This window comes from Cucurbita moschata, unplaced genomic scaffold (genome assembly GCF_002738365.1).
Source record: "Cucurbita moschata cultivar Rifu unplaced genomic scaffold, Cmos_1.0 Cmo_Scf00043, whole genome shotgun sequence".
In the NCBI taxonomy this organism is placed as follows: domain Eukaryota; kingdom Viridiplantae; phylum Streptophyta; class Magnoliopsida; order Cucurbitales; family Cucurbitaceae; genus Cucurbita; species Cucurbita moschata.
In genome coordinates, this window is record NW_019268559.1 from 379033 (window position 1) to 399104 (window position 20072).

At 36.5% G+C, this 20072-nt stretch overlaps 2 protein-coding genes across 6 annotated transcripts in view; one reads left to right on the top strand and one right to left on the bottom strand.

The window, feature by feature from the left end:
- The window catches only part of LOC111433765 (DNA-damage-repair/toleration protein DRT111, chloroplastic-like), a 5040-nt gene extending 2256 nt beyond the window's left edge, over positions 1-2784 (bottom strand). Inside the window, exon 1 of the mRNA XM_023070962.1 lies at positions 1729-2784. Coding sequence (XP_022926730.1) covers positions 1729-2538 — 810 coding nt within the window. The 5' untranslated portion in view covers positions 2539-2784. The remainder of the gene's footprint in view (positions 1-1728) is intronic.
- A 1283-nt stretch (positions 2785-4067) lies between these two features.
- On the top strand, positions 4068-20014 carry LOC111433762 (serine/threonine-protein phosphatase 6 regulatory subunit 1-like). 5 transcript variants are annotated; one of them, XM_023070956.1, is made up of 20 exons: positions 4070-4197; positions 4303-4484; positions 6842-6945; positions 8216-8302; positions 8420-8495; positions 8582-8656; positions 8832-8885; positions 9670-9729; positions 10078-10194; positions 10943-11037; positions 11118-11320; positions 11646-11743; positions 14922-15022; positions 15097-15262; positions 15658-15780; positions 15852-15934; positions 17057-17198; positions 17609-17638; positions 18154-18224; positions 18981-20014. In XM_023070956.1, exons 2-20 carry the CDS (start codon positions 4446-4448, stop codon positions 19579-19581), a joined length of 2325 nt encoding a protein of 774 aa, XP_022926724.1. In that variant the 5' UTR covers positions 4070-4197; positions 4303-4445; the 3' UTR covers positions 19582-20014. The 5 variants fall into 5 exon arrangements, with proteins under 5 accessions (XP_022926727.1, XP_022926724.1, XP_022926726.1 ...); XM_023070958.1 differs by having other exon boundaries at positions 4350-4484; XM_023070959.1 differs by lacking the exon at positions 4303-4484 and having other exon boundaries at positions 4068-4197.
- The last annotated feature ends 58 nt before the right edge of the window (positions 20015-20072 follow it).

The following is a 20072-nucleotide window of genomic DNA, read 5'->3' on the forward strand; positions in this document are numbered from 1 at the left end:
ACACACACACACACACACAAACACGTGAAGAAGTTCAAACTCTAATCCCTATTTCTTTTTAACTCGTATGTTTTTCTCCTAATAATCTTCAATTTCATAATGCCTAAACAATGGCTTGACAAAAAGATTTTTCCTTCTTTTCCCTGACTGTGGTCCAATGAGCTCTTTTACCAGTAATTTTACAAACAATTTGACTTGAGGGATTATTCGCCAAATCCTTTTATCCTCGCCACAAGGTTGTACATCATCTAGAATTTGAACCAGGCCTCTAGCCTCTTCAATTTCTCAGTTAGATTTCTTTTTGGCAAATAACCAGAAAGAACCAATGAAACCCAAGGAAAGCTGCGATATAGTCAGCAATTTCCTATCCAAATATCAGCTTAGAAAGAAGTTCTTTTTTCACTTCCCAGCTTTTTTGCTCAGAATTTGATAGTGGTCACACAAAGGCTTTGAAAACAACTAAATTACCTAGCTCGAGAAAACTGTCTATTTTCATTCCTTCCTTCTTCATTTCCGTATGTGCTAGTAACCAGCTTATTGTGCATCTCAGAACTTTCTCCACAATATGTCCAGAGCTCTCAGTAGTATTACCTCACTTCTCTTCCTTAAAATGCCCAATTTCAAGCCTCCATCATCTGGTGGCCATGTGGCAACATTCCAGCTGGCTAAAACAACTAAGCATTTCTCCCATACTTCCCTCGCAGGAAATTTTCAAATTTCTCCCCTTAGGGCATCACCTTTTACAAACTCTGTAGTGCTCCAAACCTTCTCTCAAGAACCCTGAGCACCAATTAAGAATATTTCTACGAGAAAGAGAGCTAGGGAGAATAAATGTGATAGAGGGTGTCAGGTAGTATGAAAGGTCGTTACATAAGGAGGGGACCCCAAGCAACATGAGGGACACCGTGGGTATGATGAATATGGAAATCTCTATCTAATCTCTGATATGCAACTCTTTTCTAATAAACTTAAAACTTAAAATGATCTAGCAAAATAAGTAAGATTGATGAATGCCTTATTCTATACAGAACCAGATGAGTAAAGGTGGTAAGTTTTGATTAAGTTTTTGCAAGTTCTCTGCTTTTTAATTGATCTTCACATGGACTAATAAACTGAAATCTATTGTTTATCCCTCGACAATTTCCCACACGAGCATAAATCTATATGCAGCGATGGATTGTTTAGTCCATATCTTATTCCTTATGATAAGTACCGTAGTGCAGTGAAAGAAAGCTTTCAGATATTAAATTTTTTTTTTTTTTGAGAGATCGGCTGATAAGAATGGTGGTTGGCAGATAATAGCCTTACTGCCTAGTTAAGAATCCATTCTCCGTAGTGGTCTAACATTGCAAATAGGTCAGCGTATATCATTTGGCAAGCAGTTAAAAGGTAAAAAAAAAAAAGAGTTAGGAATTGGACTTTCGTCCAGTTGTGGCTAACCAAGATTTTTCTAAAGTGCATGCATTTTAACGATAGATTAAGAGAAGAATCGCGTGATATAATGGCGTTCGCAACTATCCTACAGACTGCATAAAGGATGAAGATATAATATAATAAGTTACGGTAAAACTTTCTAGATTGCTCTAATCTAACTAAAGATTCGTAATATTTGAATAGGAATTTGAGAAAAAAGAAAAAACCGCTCGAACTCTAATGCCCCGGAAACAAGCTCTGCTATTTCAAATTCATTTCAAATCAACAAAATGTCAGAAGTCTACAACATCGTACCATGTTTCTGAGCATGAGAACCCGAGTGGGTAGCCCGTTGATGTTGACACTCTTCACCTTCTTCTCTGATTTCGTATCATTAGCGTTCACAATTACTCCAGCACGCAAGTCCGTCTTTTTTGCCATCAGAGGGGTGGTAATCCCTTGTTCCTGCTTCCCGAGCCCTTGCCCCTCTTTCCAACCCATCTTAGCCATCATTCTTTGTGCCGCTGTCATCTGCCCACCAGCCCCAACTCCCAACCCACCAGTCTCCGACTTTCCAATGCTGAAGCCGTCTCCGGTACTTGGTGGTGATGGCGATCTCGGAACTGCCCCACTCTTCGCCGCACGCCTTCTCCAAGCTTCCTCCCCTGAAATATTTAACCTGGAATCGGAATATTCTCTTTCTCGCTCCTCTCGCTCTTTTTTTTCCCTCTCTTCCTCCTCTTGCCTACGCCTCTCAAGCTCCTTCCTCATCTCAGCCTCCATGGCCTTCCTCTTCTTCTCCACCCTATACTCCTCGTAGTCATTCGGCCTTGCTGGATCATACTCTTCTATAACTGTCGACGTCACGGCCACCAATGCCGGTTGCGTAATGGCCTCAGCCAGAATCGGCTGAGATGGCTCCACCGAAGCCTTCGGGTGCGTCGAGGTGGCTGGTTTTACTTTGCTTTGAGATCTGAGAACAGTTGGCGGCGCGAAGACGGAAGATGGTTTACGTAGGGTAGGCGGCGCCATTTTTGTACTACTCGACCAGACGGTAGAATTGCTGGGCTTGTCTTCCTCTGCCGAAGAAGGCGGAGGGAGGTCTCCATACAATCCACCAAGCATATCGTAAGCGTAGCTTCGTCTTCTGTCCTTGGGATCTCTGGAACACCGGAATTTTCAAAATGCAAACTGAATCGGAGAATGGAATTTCCAGTTGACGGTGGACAGCAAAATTTGCAAAACTCGGGAGTCCTCGGAATTAGGGCTTTGAGAGTCAGTGATGAAGTAGAAAGAGAGGATCACACACAGGTAAACGTTGAACATTAAAATGTTGTATAAAGGTGTGAAGTATGAAAGGGAAAAGTGTTAATAACGAATTCATAGTTGTCCATAATTGCGATGGGCAGATCGACCTCAAAAGAGGAAATATCTAATCGAGCAATGTTTAAGACCAAACCGAAGCGAGGGAGCACCTACTGAGCTAGGTACCAACTGGGTCGAGACACGTATATGCTCTCCCTCTACTTCTAGCTAGATCATCGTATGACTTGGCACACACAATAACACATATAAATAGATGGATCCCGAAGCGAGGGAGCACCTACTGAGCTTGGTACCAATTGGGTCGAGACACGTGTATGTTCTCCCTCTACTTCTAGCTAGATCATCGTATGACTTGGCACACACAATAACGCATATAAATAGATGTACTCAGTTTACTAATTAGACAAAAGAAACTTCTAATAAGATCATCTTGACGTCACTTGGTATCAAAGTGCGCCGGACACAACATCACTTTACGCAGGACGTGCTTTGCAAAACATAAATGATCTATTTATACGAAAAATCATTTGTGCTGAGTGGGAAAAAAACCAATATGAGATCCCATGCTGGTTGAAGAGAACGAAAAGTCATTTGTTAGCGATAAGTTTGGACTATTACAAACTATGTTAGAGACATACACCGGGCAGTGTGCCAACAATGACGATTACCACAAAGAGGGTGGATTGTGAGATCACACCTCGTGTGGAAATCTCCCCCTAACAAATGCATTTAAAATCATGAAGTTGATATCACGAGGACGAACATACATAACCAACCAGAATAGATAATATCTACTAGTTTTGTATTTGAGTGAGGGGTTACAATTACAAATATTTTGTTGTTATAAAAAAAAAAAGAAGAAAAATAATATATATATATATATATATATATATATATATATATATATATATATATATATTTTATGTTATATGATGGAAACAAATCAAAATTATGTCTTTCTGACATTATTTTTTGGAATATTCTAAAGTTTTGCTTAAAGCTATCATTTTTTTTTCCAAAAAAGAAAGAGTGGGTTGATGATAAAAGAATAAAAAAAAAAAAAACACTCCAAAATTCTTGGAGAGTCTATAACAGTCAACAACAACACTAGTTTCTTGGCAATGAGTTTATTGTGCTTATTTATGGTGTAAAAAACCCAAAATATTTTAAGCCAAAAATAACAATAATTAATTATTATGTCAAAAAAAAAAAAAAAAAAAATTGCAGCTTTTTGCAGGGTAAATGGAAACATCAAAATTCACAACGGCAACAAAAGGAATTTCCTACCAAAAAAGTCCTATAAGAAGCGGGGCACGTTTTTGTTTATAAATACATGAATGTAAATGAAAATTTCAACTCCAATTTCTCTGCCAACAAAAGATCAAACGCAATTAACAAGCAACAGGAAAGAAGTTCCTACTTTTTTCACAAAATTCTATCACATTTCCACGATTTCAGGTTATTTTTCGCGCTTCTCTGAATTCTCATTCTTTTCTAACGTTGCTCCTCAAACCTTTCTTTCGATCCATCTTAACTTGTTCGAATCCATGCACGTTCTTTTAGGGTTTCGCTGAGGCGACTCTGGATCATTATTTTTCTGTGTGGTCTAGGTGGTTTTTGAGAATTCTTGCTGGGGAGGGTAGTCCAGGTGGTTCGATTTCTGGGTTTGCAGATCTGAGTTTGGCAGTTTACCCCCACAATTCACCATGTTTTGGCGCATGGCTGGATTGTCCACAGCTTCGCCTGTGAGTCTCATTTTCTTTATCTTCATTATTCCATTTTCTTGGTTGTAGGATTCATCATTCCTTTACTGTGGTTTGTGTACTGCGAATTGTTTCTATTTCAGTTCCTATTGGGCAAAATTTTTATCAATATTATTCTTGATTTTACACGCGCTTCAATGGGAAGGAAATTGAAGTTGGAGAACGTGGATTTGACTTAATAGCTTCATACATGAAAATTGCGATGCGTGGTCTGCAACTTCTCTGTTTTCCTCCGTATTCAATATGATTTTCGTGGATATGGTCCGTACCCTTCCCTGTCAGTTCAATACCTTTTCCTGCTCCCATGTATAGGAATAAATATCAAGTGATACAAACTCCCAAAGGAAGTGAAAAAGAAAAAGAACAAGAAAAAGAAAAGCATACAAAACAACAAATGCTCCCATCTTGAAATTTAACCATGAAAATAAATACTGAAAGAACAAAGAGCTTTTTCAACATCTTGGAAAGACTTTGAGAGCTTGCAAACAAAAACTGAAGCTATGAAATAGGCCTCCACCAATCACGTAACACAGAAAGCTACTATATTCTTTCAAAGAAAATTGAATTGACCTCCAACCATGCCATTAAAAAAAAAAAAAAAAAACATAGGAAACAACCACAATGCTCGTAGAAATCAAGGTTGCAACAAGGTGAGCAGACCAAAGAGACCAACCTTCGAGATAATGCCGAACTACTCTTAGTTTCTATCAACACAGTCATCCCGTTAGAGAATTCTCTAAGACCTCTAGTATTACTTGAGATTAATTTCATTGGAAGGATAGCAATAGAAAGCAACTAAGCTTTTATATGAGGCGATGGAGGTGGAATTGCATGCATCTGAAGACCACAGGTCTCAGTAAGAGAGGTGAATGTACTAGGAACTGGCAAAGTGGACAATGTAGGGGAAACTTCTTTCAATTGATCATCAACTGAATTTAATAAAGGGCCAACAACACTATCTGTAGAAAGAAGAGCAAATGAAGATTCAAAGTTATCATCCACGCAATGATCAACTTGATCCGTTCCCAGTACTTGTGAATTCAACAGAAGCAATTTTGACTCCAAACTACAACTAGATTTCCCATTAGAATTGTGAATCAGTGAAGAAGAAGATGAAAACTCATTACAATTAGAAGAAAACCAGCACCCCTTTAGTCACAATTAAATTCGAACCTAGAAGAGAAACTGTCGAGTGACTGAAACTATTGGAAAGACTGGAGCAACGAGGTTTGCAAAGACCTTTGTGAGAGCTACTGGTCGAGACTGTAAGCAAGAGTCTTCAGTATAATCTTGGTTGACCTCAAAAAAAAAAAAAAAAAAAAAAGTTATACCAATCATAGTGGTTAAGAAGTTGGAGAGAACGTGTAAAGGCAAAAGTGGATGAGAGATAATTAAGCTTTGTGAAGAAACGGATAAATCGCTGGAGAAAGGTATAGAGGGAATGTGGTGCATTGAAGATTTAGAGAAGAGAGTGAGAAAAAAAAAAAAAAAAGATTCATAGAAGACAAAAGAAGATTGAAGTGCCAAACAATGTATTAGTGGTAGAACCATGAGACATGGAAGAGCGAGCAGTGGAAAATCCTGTTGAGTAGAATTGCAAAGGAGTATGCTTGAAGCATGTTTTAATCCCAGCTGGCGTGTCCTTTGCAAAGCCAGTGCCGGCTGTATCAGACACATATTTCTTCCATGACCTGTGCTGAATTTTGCTCGGAGCCTGTTTTTTTTATTTTTTCAAGCTTAATAACTGCTTTCCAGTGAGTTGTCCAAAGCTACTTTTCCGCTGTTAAGTGGCGTGGCTTTTCATGTCAAAGAGAAACTTCTTTGGGCCAACATGGTGATAGCTTTTCTATGGGGAATTTGGTTTGAATGAAACAAGAGGCTTTCCAAGAGGAAGAAATCAACCACAAGGCGAGTAGGGTTTATGGTTCTAGCTGGTGTTTAATCTCTAAAATGAATTTTGTTATCACTGATTTGTTAAAATTTTCGCCAATTGGGAAGCCCTTTTATAATTCCCTTGGCATGGTGGGAACTCCTCATCTCCCACTTTTATATTTTCTTTTTTTGATAATTAAACTCCAGTTTCTTATGAAAGAATTTATCTTCCCAGATGTGAATGACTTGGACACATTTTTCTATTGAGTTGGCATTTCTTAAGGCATAACAATTCTGAATTCAATAATGTGTTTGTTTCAGGGAATTTAGAATCCAGTAACACAAGTATACTTTTCTTTATTACATTCCCCTAGTTCAGCGAACAGGAAGATCACAGTGCTCCAGCTTTACTTGAGTTTTAATGTAAATGTCTTCATTTTTATTCATCTCATTTTCATTTGTTGCAGATGGAGGCAGTTTTGGACAAGGAAAATTTTACGTTAGAGGAGCTTCTAGATGAGGATGAAGTAATTCAGGAATGCAAAGCACTTAATGGTCGACTTATTAACTTGTAATATTCCCTTTTCTTTGATATATCATGCTCCTTTTCCCCCCCCATGTATCTGGTGCATACTTGGCATATCTGTTCTTTTGCTTGGTAGGTTGCTAACTCATGCAGAGAAATTAATTGATGGGATCATGTAACTCTGATTATATTTGACTTTGGTTGTACTTGATGTAACTAGTCATCTAGTAGTGTTGTAATGTTCAGCCCATTCTACCAGTTTTTATGTGCTGCTATTTTGTTAGTCAGCCTTTTCAATTTGTGATACATTGATTAAGAAGTGATATTCTGCTACCTGATAAATTCTCCTCACTAATCAAGGTGAGTGGTTTGCAATTTTAAGAGATTCCCCCTTACGTTCCAGAGGGAATTTGGTCAGAAAACTTAATTTTCATTGTTGGTTTTTCTTGCTATTCATGAGGATTGGAGGACAGTTCTAAACGAGTTAGCTTATTTATTTATTTATTTTTTTATTGAGGTTTGTGGAGGTCATTCTTATTGCTGCCGCTTTTGTTTGCAAATGTCATGCAAATGTGAGAGAGTAGAAGACTGATTGGGAAATTTATTGCTGCAGTTAATAGCTTTGATGGCGTTGTTCCTTTTGATTATGATTAATCTGTGGTGGTTGTATCTGCTTTCGTTGTTTCCAGCGACTGGGGAGTTTTAGTTGTTTCCAGCACGGTTCATCATGTCTTTTCTGCTATGCACATGTTTAAGGTCATCTTTTTGGATCATGCCAGAAATTTGAAGTTCACTGGAGTTTCCATTTATGGTTGTCTCAGTCGGCATTTCCTTAGAATCTCATATAATTAGTTGAAGTTGGAGAAAAATGAAGGCTACTTCTCAGCATGGATTGTTTTGTTGTTGGTTAGTTGTTTCTAGCGCAGTTCATCTCTTGGTTTGTTTGGTTTGATTCCACAAGAATTCATTGCTCATCATGGTGTTCTCTCTCCAGGCCACAATTGTTTTCTCCTTCTATGCTTTATGTTTTCTTTGGGAAGCTTTCTTATTATTAATTTATGTTGTGGAGTTTCTATCGTTTGAGCACTAATCTCTTTTCATTGTATCAATGAAAAGTTTCCTTTCTTGTTTAAAAAATAAAAAATAAAAAATTAAGCTGACTGTCACAGCAGCTACCTCATATAATAAATACCACCGACTTTAATGGTTGGTCAGATAATAGAAACAAGAATAGATCAATACAAGAAATTGACCAAGAGGGTTTCACCATATTTAGTAAATTGATGGTTGTTGTGCTTGCTTTCGTGCCTTGCAGTTTGAGAGAAAGAACTCATATTGAACAGTTAATCAGATACATTATTGAAGAAGCTCCTGAAGAGGCTGAGAAGAATCGAAGTTTTAAGTAATTTTTGCTCGCACATTCCCAATGCTATTCCTCGTGCCTTCTCTCTCTCTCTCTCTCTCTCTCTCTCTCTCTCTCTCATTTTAAATTTGGTTATTCTTATGTATTCTTGCCCAGGTTTCCTTTTATCGCTTGTGAGATTTTTACTTGTGAAGTGGATATAATTCTCAAAGCTTTGATGGAGGATGAAGAGGTGGAGAACTTGCTTTCTTTGCCCTATTACGTGATAAATGATGAAGATAGACCAATTACTGATTTCGTTGATATGGTTGTCTGCAGTTGATGAACTTGTTGTTTTCCTTCCTAGAACCCAAGCCTTCTCATAGCACCCTACTGGCTGGCTACTTCAGCAAGGTATCACTTTAATAATATTTTAGTTCTGAATTTTCTTCTGCATATTCTGTTAGCCGTATAGCCAAATTGTACAATCTCAAGTAAGTAACAGTTTTTCCCTTGTTTCACCCACCTTCTAGGTCTTACATGGGAAATATTTTTGGTATATATGTTATTAATCTTACTTCGTTGGCAGGTTGTCATATGCTTGTTGTTGCGGAAGACAATTTCTTTTATGCAGTATGTTCAAGTAAGTTTGCATACATTTTCCCTTAGATTTTCCGTCTGTTTTTCAAGAGTTTGAAAGATTGAGACATTCTCAGTTTTACTTGACCTTCTACATTTTATGCATGACCGAAGTATTATACAACATGGGTATACCAGGTAAAGCTGTATTTCATCTGTTTGATGCACATACTCTATTGGAGGGAACAAGGGTTTCATTAGACGATGCTCTTGTTTACTAAGCTTAGCCTGGGGATAATGATCATAAAGAGTTAGATTCTAGTTAAATTTTGTATATTTGGAAGTCTCTTATCAAAAAGTTAGGTGATGAGTCATATATGCCATTTAATTTTTACTAATTTATTACTTTCAATATTTCTGAAAATTATTTATTGCATTTTTTCTCAAGATGTTGCTAATAATCCATTGCTTACCATTCAGTTCTGTATAACTTTTCCAATAGCATTTTGTAATGTTTTCAAATGAAATAACATCAACATTTGGGTAGTATCTTTGGGAAAAAATTAATGCAAACATGTTAAAAAATTGAGGAAGATTTTTGACCAACTTGTTGGCCCCTCAATGTAGATCTATGTCCGAACTTTTTGTGTGCGTCTTTGTCTTTTGAGGTTATGTGAAAAGCTTCCATTTCATAATTTTTTAGTTCTTTTTGTTCAAATAATAAATCTTTTCTATCTTAGTTCTTGTTGGAGTGTTTCTCATCCAAAGAAGATAAAGCAACATATACGACTGTCTTAATGCTAATGATCTACTTTGCTTGTTAACTGATCACTCACATGGCTTTCCAGGCACATCAAGCAATTGTAAAGAAGCTAGTTGATCTGATAGGAATTACTTCCATCATGGAGGTTGGTTGTTGGTCACCGTTCTTTGTTGTATCTGGTATTTTAACTCGTTTTACATTAATGGTTTATGTTTGTTGTAATATGGCATCTGAGTTAGTGGTTTTGCACTCCTGTGGTTGCTTCTACTCTTTGGGTTCTTTTTTTTTTTTTTTTAAAAAAAGTTAAAAATTATACAGTCAGAGCAACACCTTTGGAGCATTAGTTCCTATGTGCATCTTATTATCTCATTGGTTCTTATGGTCTTATGTTTTCAGACTACGGTCATCATCCTTCTATATAAAAACTGTTGGGCTTTGACATCTTTACTGAATGTACATTGTGAATCTCATAGGAATGGTTCATTCTGGACAGGTTTTGATAAGGCTTCTTGGTGCTGATGGGCATCTGTATGCAAGCTATACAGAATCAATGAAGTGGATTGAAGAGACTGGTGTTCTGGAGTTGATAGTGGACAAGTTCAGATCTTCAGTAAGTAGCTTTTTGAGGAATTTATTCCTCCAACAAGAATGTTTACATGCCTTTTTATTTTGTGGAGACTCTTTTTTCTTAGATAATTGTTAACTTTTCATCTTTTGCTGCAATCCTTTTCCCTTCCGCCAAAGCTGGCCAGTTTTTCTGGGACCTTATTAGAGCTATTAGTAAAATAGCATCCCCCAATTTTGTCACATTTCTCCTTTGGACCCTTGTTGTTGGTGGTATCCATACTTCTGATAAGAGTCCAATGGCGAACTTCTCACATACAAATAATGATTAAATGGGTATATTAGTAAAATCTTTATTTTCTTTTCATTTCTGATAAACATCCAATTAAAGATTTTAAACCATACATTTTTTTTTCTTGGATAAGAAATGAAAAATATTTCTCATTTCAAACAAGATTAAAATTTTATGCTTTAATATTTCAAATCAAATCGTTTAAGATAATTTGTTGTATTATCTCAGGCAGAAAGAGCTTCTCCTTGCAAATCATGTATACATAATTTCCCTTCTCCGTTGTCAAATATATGCTCCTTATTCAAAATAAACATCGTTTTTGTTTATTTCCTTCCTTTGCACAACAAAATTGAAACAGAAGGAAGCTTCCTTTTGTTTTGGAGTTTTTGTTTTAATATATATTTGCTTAGTGTGTTCTTTATCAACGATATGACTATATAGACTTAGTTGAAAAACCAATGGATCAGTCATAGGAGGTTCTTTAACGTGATCAATTTTTCAGGATTGTTCGATAGTTCACTCTAATGCATCTGAAACGCTTTGTGCTATTACTCGATTTGCTCCTCCTGGTATTATGGCTAAAATTTCCAGCCCAAGGTAGTATTTTCTCTTCTCGAGTTTTTAATATGCCTGCATTTGTCATTGGCCACTAATAATGGTTCTCTTTTTCAAATCAGTTTTGTAGGAAGACTGTTTCGCCATGCCTTGGAAGAGTTACGACCACCATCTGTTTTAATAAACTCATTATCTGTGTGCATATCTTTGTTAGATCCTAGGAGGCTAACTACTGGAACAGCTTATGCATACAATCGCCAATTAACTCGTGGACCTACAGTTTCAGCAACTATGGAGACTGTAGAAGGCATGTTGGAGAGTTTAGGTATTGTATTGGCCATTGGGCTGTGTTAAGTCAATGGCTTTACTTATTACGCCTCAGTAATTGAAGGTATTAATTGCCATGAATCATGTGAATCATCCAATTTGATTACTTGGTAGTTTACTTGCTGGGTCTTCATTTCCAAAGAAATTTATTCTTCACGGTATTTGAAGTCATCTTTGTTTTTGTTTTCCTGGAGAAACTAGATTTGATTTAAGTAATGAAATGTATAGAAGAGGAATTGAAGACGAGAATATGTAATCTTGCTTGCTTGGGTTATAACTTTTTACGAGGGATGTTGAATACTGTGCTGGTCTCTATCGTTCAGGTAGGTTGCTCAAGCTTCTGGATGTTTCTTCATCAGATGAAGTTTTGGTTACTGCATACGGAAAGTTACAGCCACCTCTTGGGAGGCATCGTCTGAAGGTATCTTTCATTCAGTATAAGTGAATATAGGATACCATAAACTTGATACTTAAATCATTAGTTTATTTTTAAAAGAATGAATGATATGAACCAAGAGACATCAATCATACAATATGCTTCAATGTAGCATGAATTGAAACATCTTTTGATTATTTTGATAACCTTTTCTCCACATCATCAATCATACAATATGCTTCAATGAAGATGTGGAGAAAAGGTTATCAAAATAATCAAAAGATGTTTCAATTCATGCTACATTGAAGAAGAATAAAGTTTGATTGTTGTAAATTGGTTCATATCAATGAATCTCGTTGAAGAAAAGGAATATAGGAAATGGAACCCTTCAAGGTGGGTTCTTGACATCTTGTCACCTATTTTTTCTAAGCTTTTTTCCCTCTTAATGAAAGTATGGCGTTTCCTACATAAAAGTTAAGTGTATATGATAGATAAAAGACATAAAGAAGTTTGCTCTTGATATAGGTAGATTGTTGCCCACGTCTTTTCATGGGTATTGAATGAAATGATTATTTTTAATCAGAAGTACTAAAAATATGCATGATTAGTCTTTCCTTCTTTATTTTATTTTTAACGTGCCATATTAAAAAGAAAAGGAAAATCTTGAACATTAGCAGAACCGGTTTCATTAAGAGGAGTAAAAAGGTACCTTTAGAAGGTGAACTGGAATTGAAATGAAACCTGTACTTTAGGTGAGGTTGTAGAGCCCAAAGTTCTGAAGGGAATCACAAGAATTGTTTCAAGAAAAGGGCTACATTTTTTGTGAGATCCGACGTCAGTTGGAGAGGGGAACGAAGCATTCCCCTTATAAGGGTGTAGAAACCTCTCTCTAGAAAACACGTTTTTAAACTGTGAGGCTGACGGCGGTATGTAATGGGTCAAAGCAGACAATATCTGTTAGCGGTGGGCTTGACCTGTTAAAATGATATCAGAGCCTGATACCGACGGTGTGCTAGCGAGGACGCTGGGCTCTCAAGGGGGATGATTGTGAGATCCCACCTTGGTTGGAGAGGGGAACAAAGCATTACTTATAAGGGGGTGGAAACCTCTCCCTAGAAAATGTGTTTAATAATAACTGTGAGGTTGACGGTGATACGTAACGGGCCAAGCGGACAATATTTACTAGCGGTGGGCTGGACTATTACATTTTTGCTACCCAAATTTTTCTATACTGCGACCACCCTCCCTCCACCGTCGATTTTCACACCCTCCACCATCCCTTCTCGTACTAAACCCCTCCAATCTTTTCTAAATTAATTTAACCGACCAAGGAGTTCTTGTCCCTTCAATGAAAGAAGCTTTTCTCCTTGAAAAATGTCTCTCGAGTCTTTTCAACTACTGGATTCCAGAACGAGGGAGCCCCCAGTATAGTGGCCTAAGGGTATACCTAGACACGATACAACAGAGATATATAAACAAATTCACATGAGAAATACAGGCCTATTTACCAAGTTTACCTTCATTATAATTGATCTCGACATAGAGCACTTCTCCCTATTAACATGAAGACCTGACGGTAATTCAAAGGCTTGTAAAATTTGACAAATGTTTTAGGAAAGAATCGTCTATGCCTAAAAAAAATGAAGATGGTGTCCTTGGCAAACTGTAAACTAGAAATACGAACAAAATTATTTTTTATTTTTTTGTTTCTTTGTTGTGTGCTAATTTTCTTGTTGGTTATTTTTTTGTTTTGTTTGATTTCTGGAGGCTTCTGCTTTCCCCTATTGTATTTTCTTTTCTCCCTTTCGGAGGTTGTTTTTTCAATCATCTTGTATCTTTTCATCCATGAATGACAATTTGTTTCTTGTTGAAAAAAAAAGATGTGTCACCCTGTTTGATTTTCCTCATGGCAAAAGTTTTTTCTCCTTTGGTCTGCCTTTTATCAATAGGCAGTTCCCAATCCACGATCCCCACTTGAATTCACGATCTCTTTTTCTACAAAATCTTATTAAAAAACTCGCAGAGTACATTGCTGCAAGTGTTCTCAAAGGCAATCTTAATAGACTCTATCTTCTTAGCCCATAATTCTTCTAAAGCCTCATTTGCCCATTAGAACCCGATCAATGATTTTTCCTCCACTCATGATGAAGGTTACTTCTGGGAGTTCCCTTTTTACCTTTATGGTGAACGTCATAGATCATATGAAGTAAGTTGTTATGGTATTATACTTTAAACACAAGGTCAGGTGTTGTGTTAATGGCTAAATACTTTTTGAGCTTTCTTTCTTTTCTTTAAATTTACATAGGTAAATTTGCCTTTTAACAAAGAAAGAGAAGGTAAAGAAGGTGAAATATTTAAGACCCATAAGCGTTGTAACACGTCTTTATACATTTATTGCTAAGACTAAGCTGATAGATTGAAGAATCCTTCCTAGTACCGTCTCCTGTTCTTAGGGAGCTTTTAATGCAGGTCAGCAAATTTTGGACCACATTCTTATTGCTAATGAAGCTATCGAAGACTAGAGGGAGAGATAAGAGGAGGGGTGATCTTTAAAATTGAATTTGCAAAAGCTTATGATCATGTGGATTGAAACTTCCTGGATAGAGTTTTGGGGAAGAAGGGTTTTGAAGTCAAGTGGAGAACTTGGACGTGGTATTGTGTCCGTTCAACAAATTTCTCTATTTTTATTTTTGGGAGACCTAGGTAAGATTTTTGCCACTCGGGGAATTAGGCAAGGTGATCCGTTATCACATTTCCTTTTTTTCTTAATGGTGGACATCCATAGGAGGCTTATGTAGAAAGAAGTGGAGGGTGTGATTGAGGGTAATTAGGCAAGGTGATCCGTTATGACATTTCCAATGTTCCTAAGGTGAAGTTTTTTGCATAGAAAATTTTACTTGGAAGGTTAACACTTTAAATTGCGTTTCAAATAAGAACTCTTCCTTAGTTATGAATTTGCAATGGTGCATTATCTACCGGAGGAAAAAGGAGGATCTGTCTCTTTTACTGCGGGATACTTGGTTTTTGTTTTGTCTTCTTTGAGTTTTTTGCTCCTCATTTTGCTAGTCTTCTCTTTCTACCATTTGGCCAATTAGTCGGGATTTTTGTTGCACCCTTGTTTCTCTGGGATCTCTACTCTTGCATATTATGTTTTTCAATAAAAGGTTTTGTTTCTTATTAAGACAATGTTTCACTGATTGTTCCTTGAGATTGGTTTTTCCAGATTGTAGAGTTCATATCGGTCTTACTTTCGGTGGGTGGCAAAGCAACAGAGGAGTTGATTAATCTTGGAGCAATCAATCGAATTTTGGACTTGTTCTTTGAGTAAGTTTCTGTATTTCTACTGCAACTTGATTGTTGATCGATCCACAATGACATTTGCTTCTTTATGACAATAGGTACCCATACAATAACTTTCTGCATCACCATGTAGAGAACATTGTAGTGTCATGTTTAGTGAGCAAGAATTCTTCACTTGTAGAGCATGTTCTTCATGAGTGTAATCTTGTGGGGAAGATACTGAATGCAGAAAAGCATTTCACTTTGCCAGTTGGTCCGAACAAGGTACAGTCCAATTTCTGCTGATGTTTGGTCTTACGGAAGTTATGCATATGTGCAAAAAATTATGATTGCTTTTCTCAAGAAAAACAAAGCGATTGAGAGGAGGCTTGGGAGGCTGTTATTTTTAATGTTTGATGTGGAGTTCCTCCTTGAAGGCTTTTCATAATTTTTAATGTTTTCCTGTTGTAACCCCAATTCAGTTGGGCCCTTCTCTTCCTATTAGAATGAATTTTTGTAAAGTCCCGGGAAGATTTTAGACACTCCATTATCCTATATAAAATTCTCCTTTCCTACTAAAATATTATGATAAACCATCTACCTAGGACATTATTTCTTTTTTCCTTAATTGTTGCTCCTGAAAGTCTCTCTGTTTCTTATTTTTCCAACTTGTTCTTCAGCCAACGGTTTCTGCAGAAGGTAAAGCACCACCTAGGATAGGGAACATGGGTCATTTGACACGTATATCTAACAAACTTGTTCAACTGGCAAACAACAGCAGTGAGATTCGATCACATTTGCAGGTCAGTTCTATTTTTTGAATTTGTAATGACATCACTGCAATACTTGAATTTTCTCATGTTTCTTTCTACAGGATAGCACGGAATGGAGTGACTGGCAAACAAATTTCCTTTCAAAGCGTAATGAATTGGAAAATGTCTACCATTGGGCGTGTGGGTATGTCTTTCCTTTGCTATTTTTCACTTCCTTTTATTGCAAGTATCAGCACAACATGTAGATCAAAACTGTTTCCACCTTAAGGCGACCCGAGATTGAGGAAGAAGAGGAAGAGAGTGAGGAAGAGATTGAGGAAGAAATAGAGGATGATTAAGTATTATGGGTCACGAAGGAAGGACTGAAGTGATTATGATATGCAATTAATTACTTTGTTCTTTTCTGAATTTTAATTGGCATATGCTTGAATCGATACATTGAGCTGTTGGAATTCATGGAATCATTGTTGCGTCAAATGACTGAATTTGCAAATATATGTGACCAAGTACAATTTTAACTGATTTTTGAATTGGTATTTTCCTGAAAAAGATAGATCAGGCTCGTTAATATATTCAGGCACTCAGAAAGACCATGCTTTTGTTCAGGATCTTGATGTCAACAATAATTTGTCTGACTTTTCAAGAAGCTTTTTCATTTTTACCTTTACTGGCTATGATATCAATAGTTGAAGAGAGAGAGAGAGAAAACAAGTTTCTAAAAATGGCCAGTTGATTGTGTTCTTCTCATCATATTTTTTTACTATTGATACACGTGTAACCTTCATTAAGATTTTTGCATTCAAATCTTATGTTGGCTTTATTCTTGTCATTTTATCATTGTCCGATTTATATTTGTTTACTTAAATTCTTCTATTGTTCGAGTTAAAACAAGTTAAAATATTACAAGTTAGTTTTTGTACTTTGAGGTTTGTATCTATTTGGCCCCTGAACTTTTAAAAGTATCTAATAGATCTCTAACTCTCGATCTTGTAATCTAATAAGGCTAATAATTCCTTGATAAATTTGAAAATTTGAAAAATAAAGTGTTCTATTAGCTATAAAGTTGAATTTTGTCTGATGGAACCCTAAAATTTTAATTGTGTCTAGAAGAACCGTAAAATTTAAAAAATTCAAAAGTCGAAAGACCAAATAGACACAAACCTCTAATTTAAGTGCTAAATTTGTAATTTAACAAAAACAAAAAATATCTTCTATTATTTGAGTTAATGTCACCATGATGTTGAGTTATATTTATGCGCTTAACATTGAACTTTCTAGCTTAATATGAAATGATTACTTCCAATAGGCGCCCAACAGGACTGCAGGATCGAAGTAGGGATAGTGATGAAGACGATTACCAGGAAAGAGACTACGATGTTGCAGCTCTAGCAAATAATTTGAGCCAGGCTTTTCGACATGGCATTTACAGCAATGATGATATGGATGAGGTACTGAACTATTTTGTACTACTCTTGCCTGTACTTCTAATATGATAGGGAATTCATTCCGAGTTCTCAGTTGCAAGATAATAAATAGGATGTGAGTAGTGCATGTTTCCTCTTGTCAAATTTTAATCCGGAGTGAAGCTGATAAATGAAATTGCAAAGAAAATGGATGATGAGAAGATGCTCTTTTTCAGATAATCCACACTTTTCGAGTTGAAGCATATGAGAGAATATTAATATTTGATTCCTGATGAGAAGTTAATTGGATGCTCTCACGTGATTGTTTTGTATCCTGTAATAAATCTTCAAAGCATTTATGCTTCTAGTTGAACCGTACAAATTATTAGATTAAATGAACTTAAATATAGTTTTTATTAAATTGCTTGTTCATCAATTCTTTTCTTACTCTTCAGGCTCATGGATCACTTGAACGTGACGATGAGGTATGGCAACAATAATTCACCTTTACTTTTAGATTGGGAAAGCTAATCTTCTAAATGAACTTGCATCAGTGCATTTTAAATTGTGTTTATTTATCCCTTGAAAAAGTACCATGTTTAATTTCTTTCCTCCCAAGCAGAGTTCATTACATCCCCTTCTGCTGCTTGCTATGGTGCGAGGATTTTTTAAATTTAATCACTTGCATATTTATAAAAGACCATCATGAATCAACTATTATGTTCTTGTCATGTCATGATAACTTGGTGGAAGGCTTTGTTAGAATTTGCTGTATGTATTGGCCATGATTAGCCTAAGGTTCAGCTTATAATAATTGTTGATTTTGAATATATGTGTGTGTCTACATAAATGTCCTCATAAAGACTTTGATTTAGAATATATGGGCTAGATATTTCCAGATATTTGCATTGGATTGGCTAATGTTCATATTTTTCTTGTGGGATAGTCTTGGAGTTGTCATTTGAATGTAGATGTGTTTCCTGATGTAAAGCTTTTGCAGGATGTTTACTTCGATGATGAATCTGCTGAAGTTGTTATATCCTCTCTGCGTCTTGGTGATGACCAGGAAAGGTAGGTAAATCCAATCGCCGTAATAATTTTTCTTCTTTAACATATAGTTACCGTGAATCTAGAACTATTGCGTTACATTTGTGGAAATGGCCTCATTCTGCTCAGGATCAATAGAGTATTGGCATGGAGTGCTTCTGTTTCTTGTAAACTATAGTAATTCTGTAGGTTTTTAGTTTTTTCCCAGAAAAATGAGTTGACTTACATACTAAGATATCTAATGTGATGGTAACCAATCTTTTTCACTGATGCATTGATGAATAACGATTAAGGGTTGACATTTGTACCAAGGAAAAATAAACATTGAAAAATGAAAAGGCAAAACCAGGAGATGAAATGAAACCAAAGAAGAGAGGGGTAGAAGGTCGGTTTAAAGGGGAGGGAAGGGTTGGAGAACAAAAGGACATTGGTGGAAACGGGATAAAACGACCAGTTTGTGAAAACACTTTGGGGATGATAGTTGGTGGGTTGTTGTTGAGGCCAGCACAAAAATCTCTCTTTGTTAGGATTTTAGCATTGTTTTAATTTCTTTTCAAAATAATGTCCGAACTCATTTATTTTGTGAAAACATTTTGAGCCTGATTTTAAAGTTTCTCCTCTTTCTTTTGCTTCTCGTAGCATCAATATTCTAGTCATTTGATGTATTAGTTAAAGTTGGTCAAGTAATCAAGTTTAGTAGACCTTATTTTGTGGCATATATCCATGCCCTGAAATTTTCCTCCAATCAATTAATTAAGATGTTTTTTCTGTTTCATTCAGTGGCTCTCTCTTTACAAATTCAAATTGGTTTGCTTTTGAGAATGATTTAATTGCAAGTGATCGTACAACTGGCTTTCTTGCCTCTCCTTCCCCGTATATTAAAGAGACTGGAGTCGTCAATGATGGTGCTAATGACGTTATTGTTGGCGAAGATGATGATTTGGATGACATGGCAACATCCTCTCCACAATCACAGGGCACGTCAGAACACTCGCGCAGTGTAACAAGCAATTCAAAAGAAATAGCAGCCAACGAGACTGATAATCCACCTGAGTGGGTCGAATGGAGGGAGACCTCAAATCACGAAGGTTCCTCCTTAACACTTTCAAATGGGGAAGTTGCAGTAATTTCAGAGGTTATTGAATCAGATGCCACACAACCCTCTCTGTCCGTAGATGCATTGGTCGGTAAAGAAGCTGCAGTTGGACAAGTACCAGCACATACCAATAATGATAAAAATTTGGGTTCTTCAGAAATGTCGAAATCTGTAGAAAATATTAATATAAAATCAAAATCTATCACTAGTGAGGAAATAGTCAATGATGCAGGAGCCAATGATGTAACAATAGGCCACGAGAGCGCCAAGGAAATGAAATGCTGATTGATATATCTTTGGCATTGATCGCGTGGGTAGATGAACCCTTGGGCATGTTTGCTGGCTAGGGAATTGTATTCTTAGATCCTTGTGTACATCAATCAATGGGGCAAGGTGAAGGTATAATAGGTTGATTATTCTTTCTCACCGTCTGTAGAAAAGTTAAGGTCTCATGTTGTCTGTCACTCTCACGTTATCTCTATGAAAAGGGAAGGTTCTGATGCTAGATATTTGTTGTACGGGTAATTGATTAGTATTTTAGGTCTTAATGGGCGCCCAATAAAGGTTTATCTTAATTCTTGTGCCTGCAAACTTTACCTCTATTTATGGAACCATTGTGCAGAATATTGATGATTGTGAGATTAAATTCGAGTACGAGTTGAACAAATCGGAAATGTATGGCACAAGATCACAGCATGTGCCGTTGAAGCTGGGTATTGATTATCTTTTGTCTATTCATGCCTTTTGAAATGACTGCATATCATCCAAATATAGAA

Bases quoted from the DNA above. Each gene is read 5' to 3' on its own strand.
- LOC111433762 (XM_023070956.1), top strand. From the start codon at position 4,446: ATGTTTTGGCGCATGGCTGGATTGTCCACAGCTTCGCCT. The intron at 10,195-10,942 runs GTAAGTAGCTTT...TCAATTTTTCAG, and splicing joins TGGACAAGTTCAGATCTTCA to GATTGTTCGATAGTTCACTC. The intron at 15,023-15,096 runs GTAAGTTTCTGT...TTATGACAATAG, and splicing joins ATTTTGGACTTGTTCTTTGA to GTACCCATACAATAACTTTC.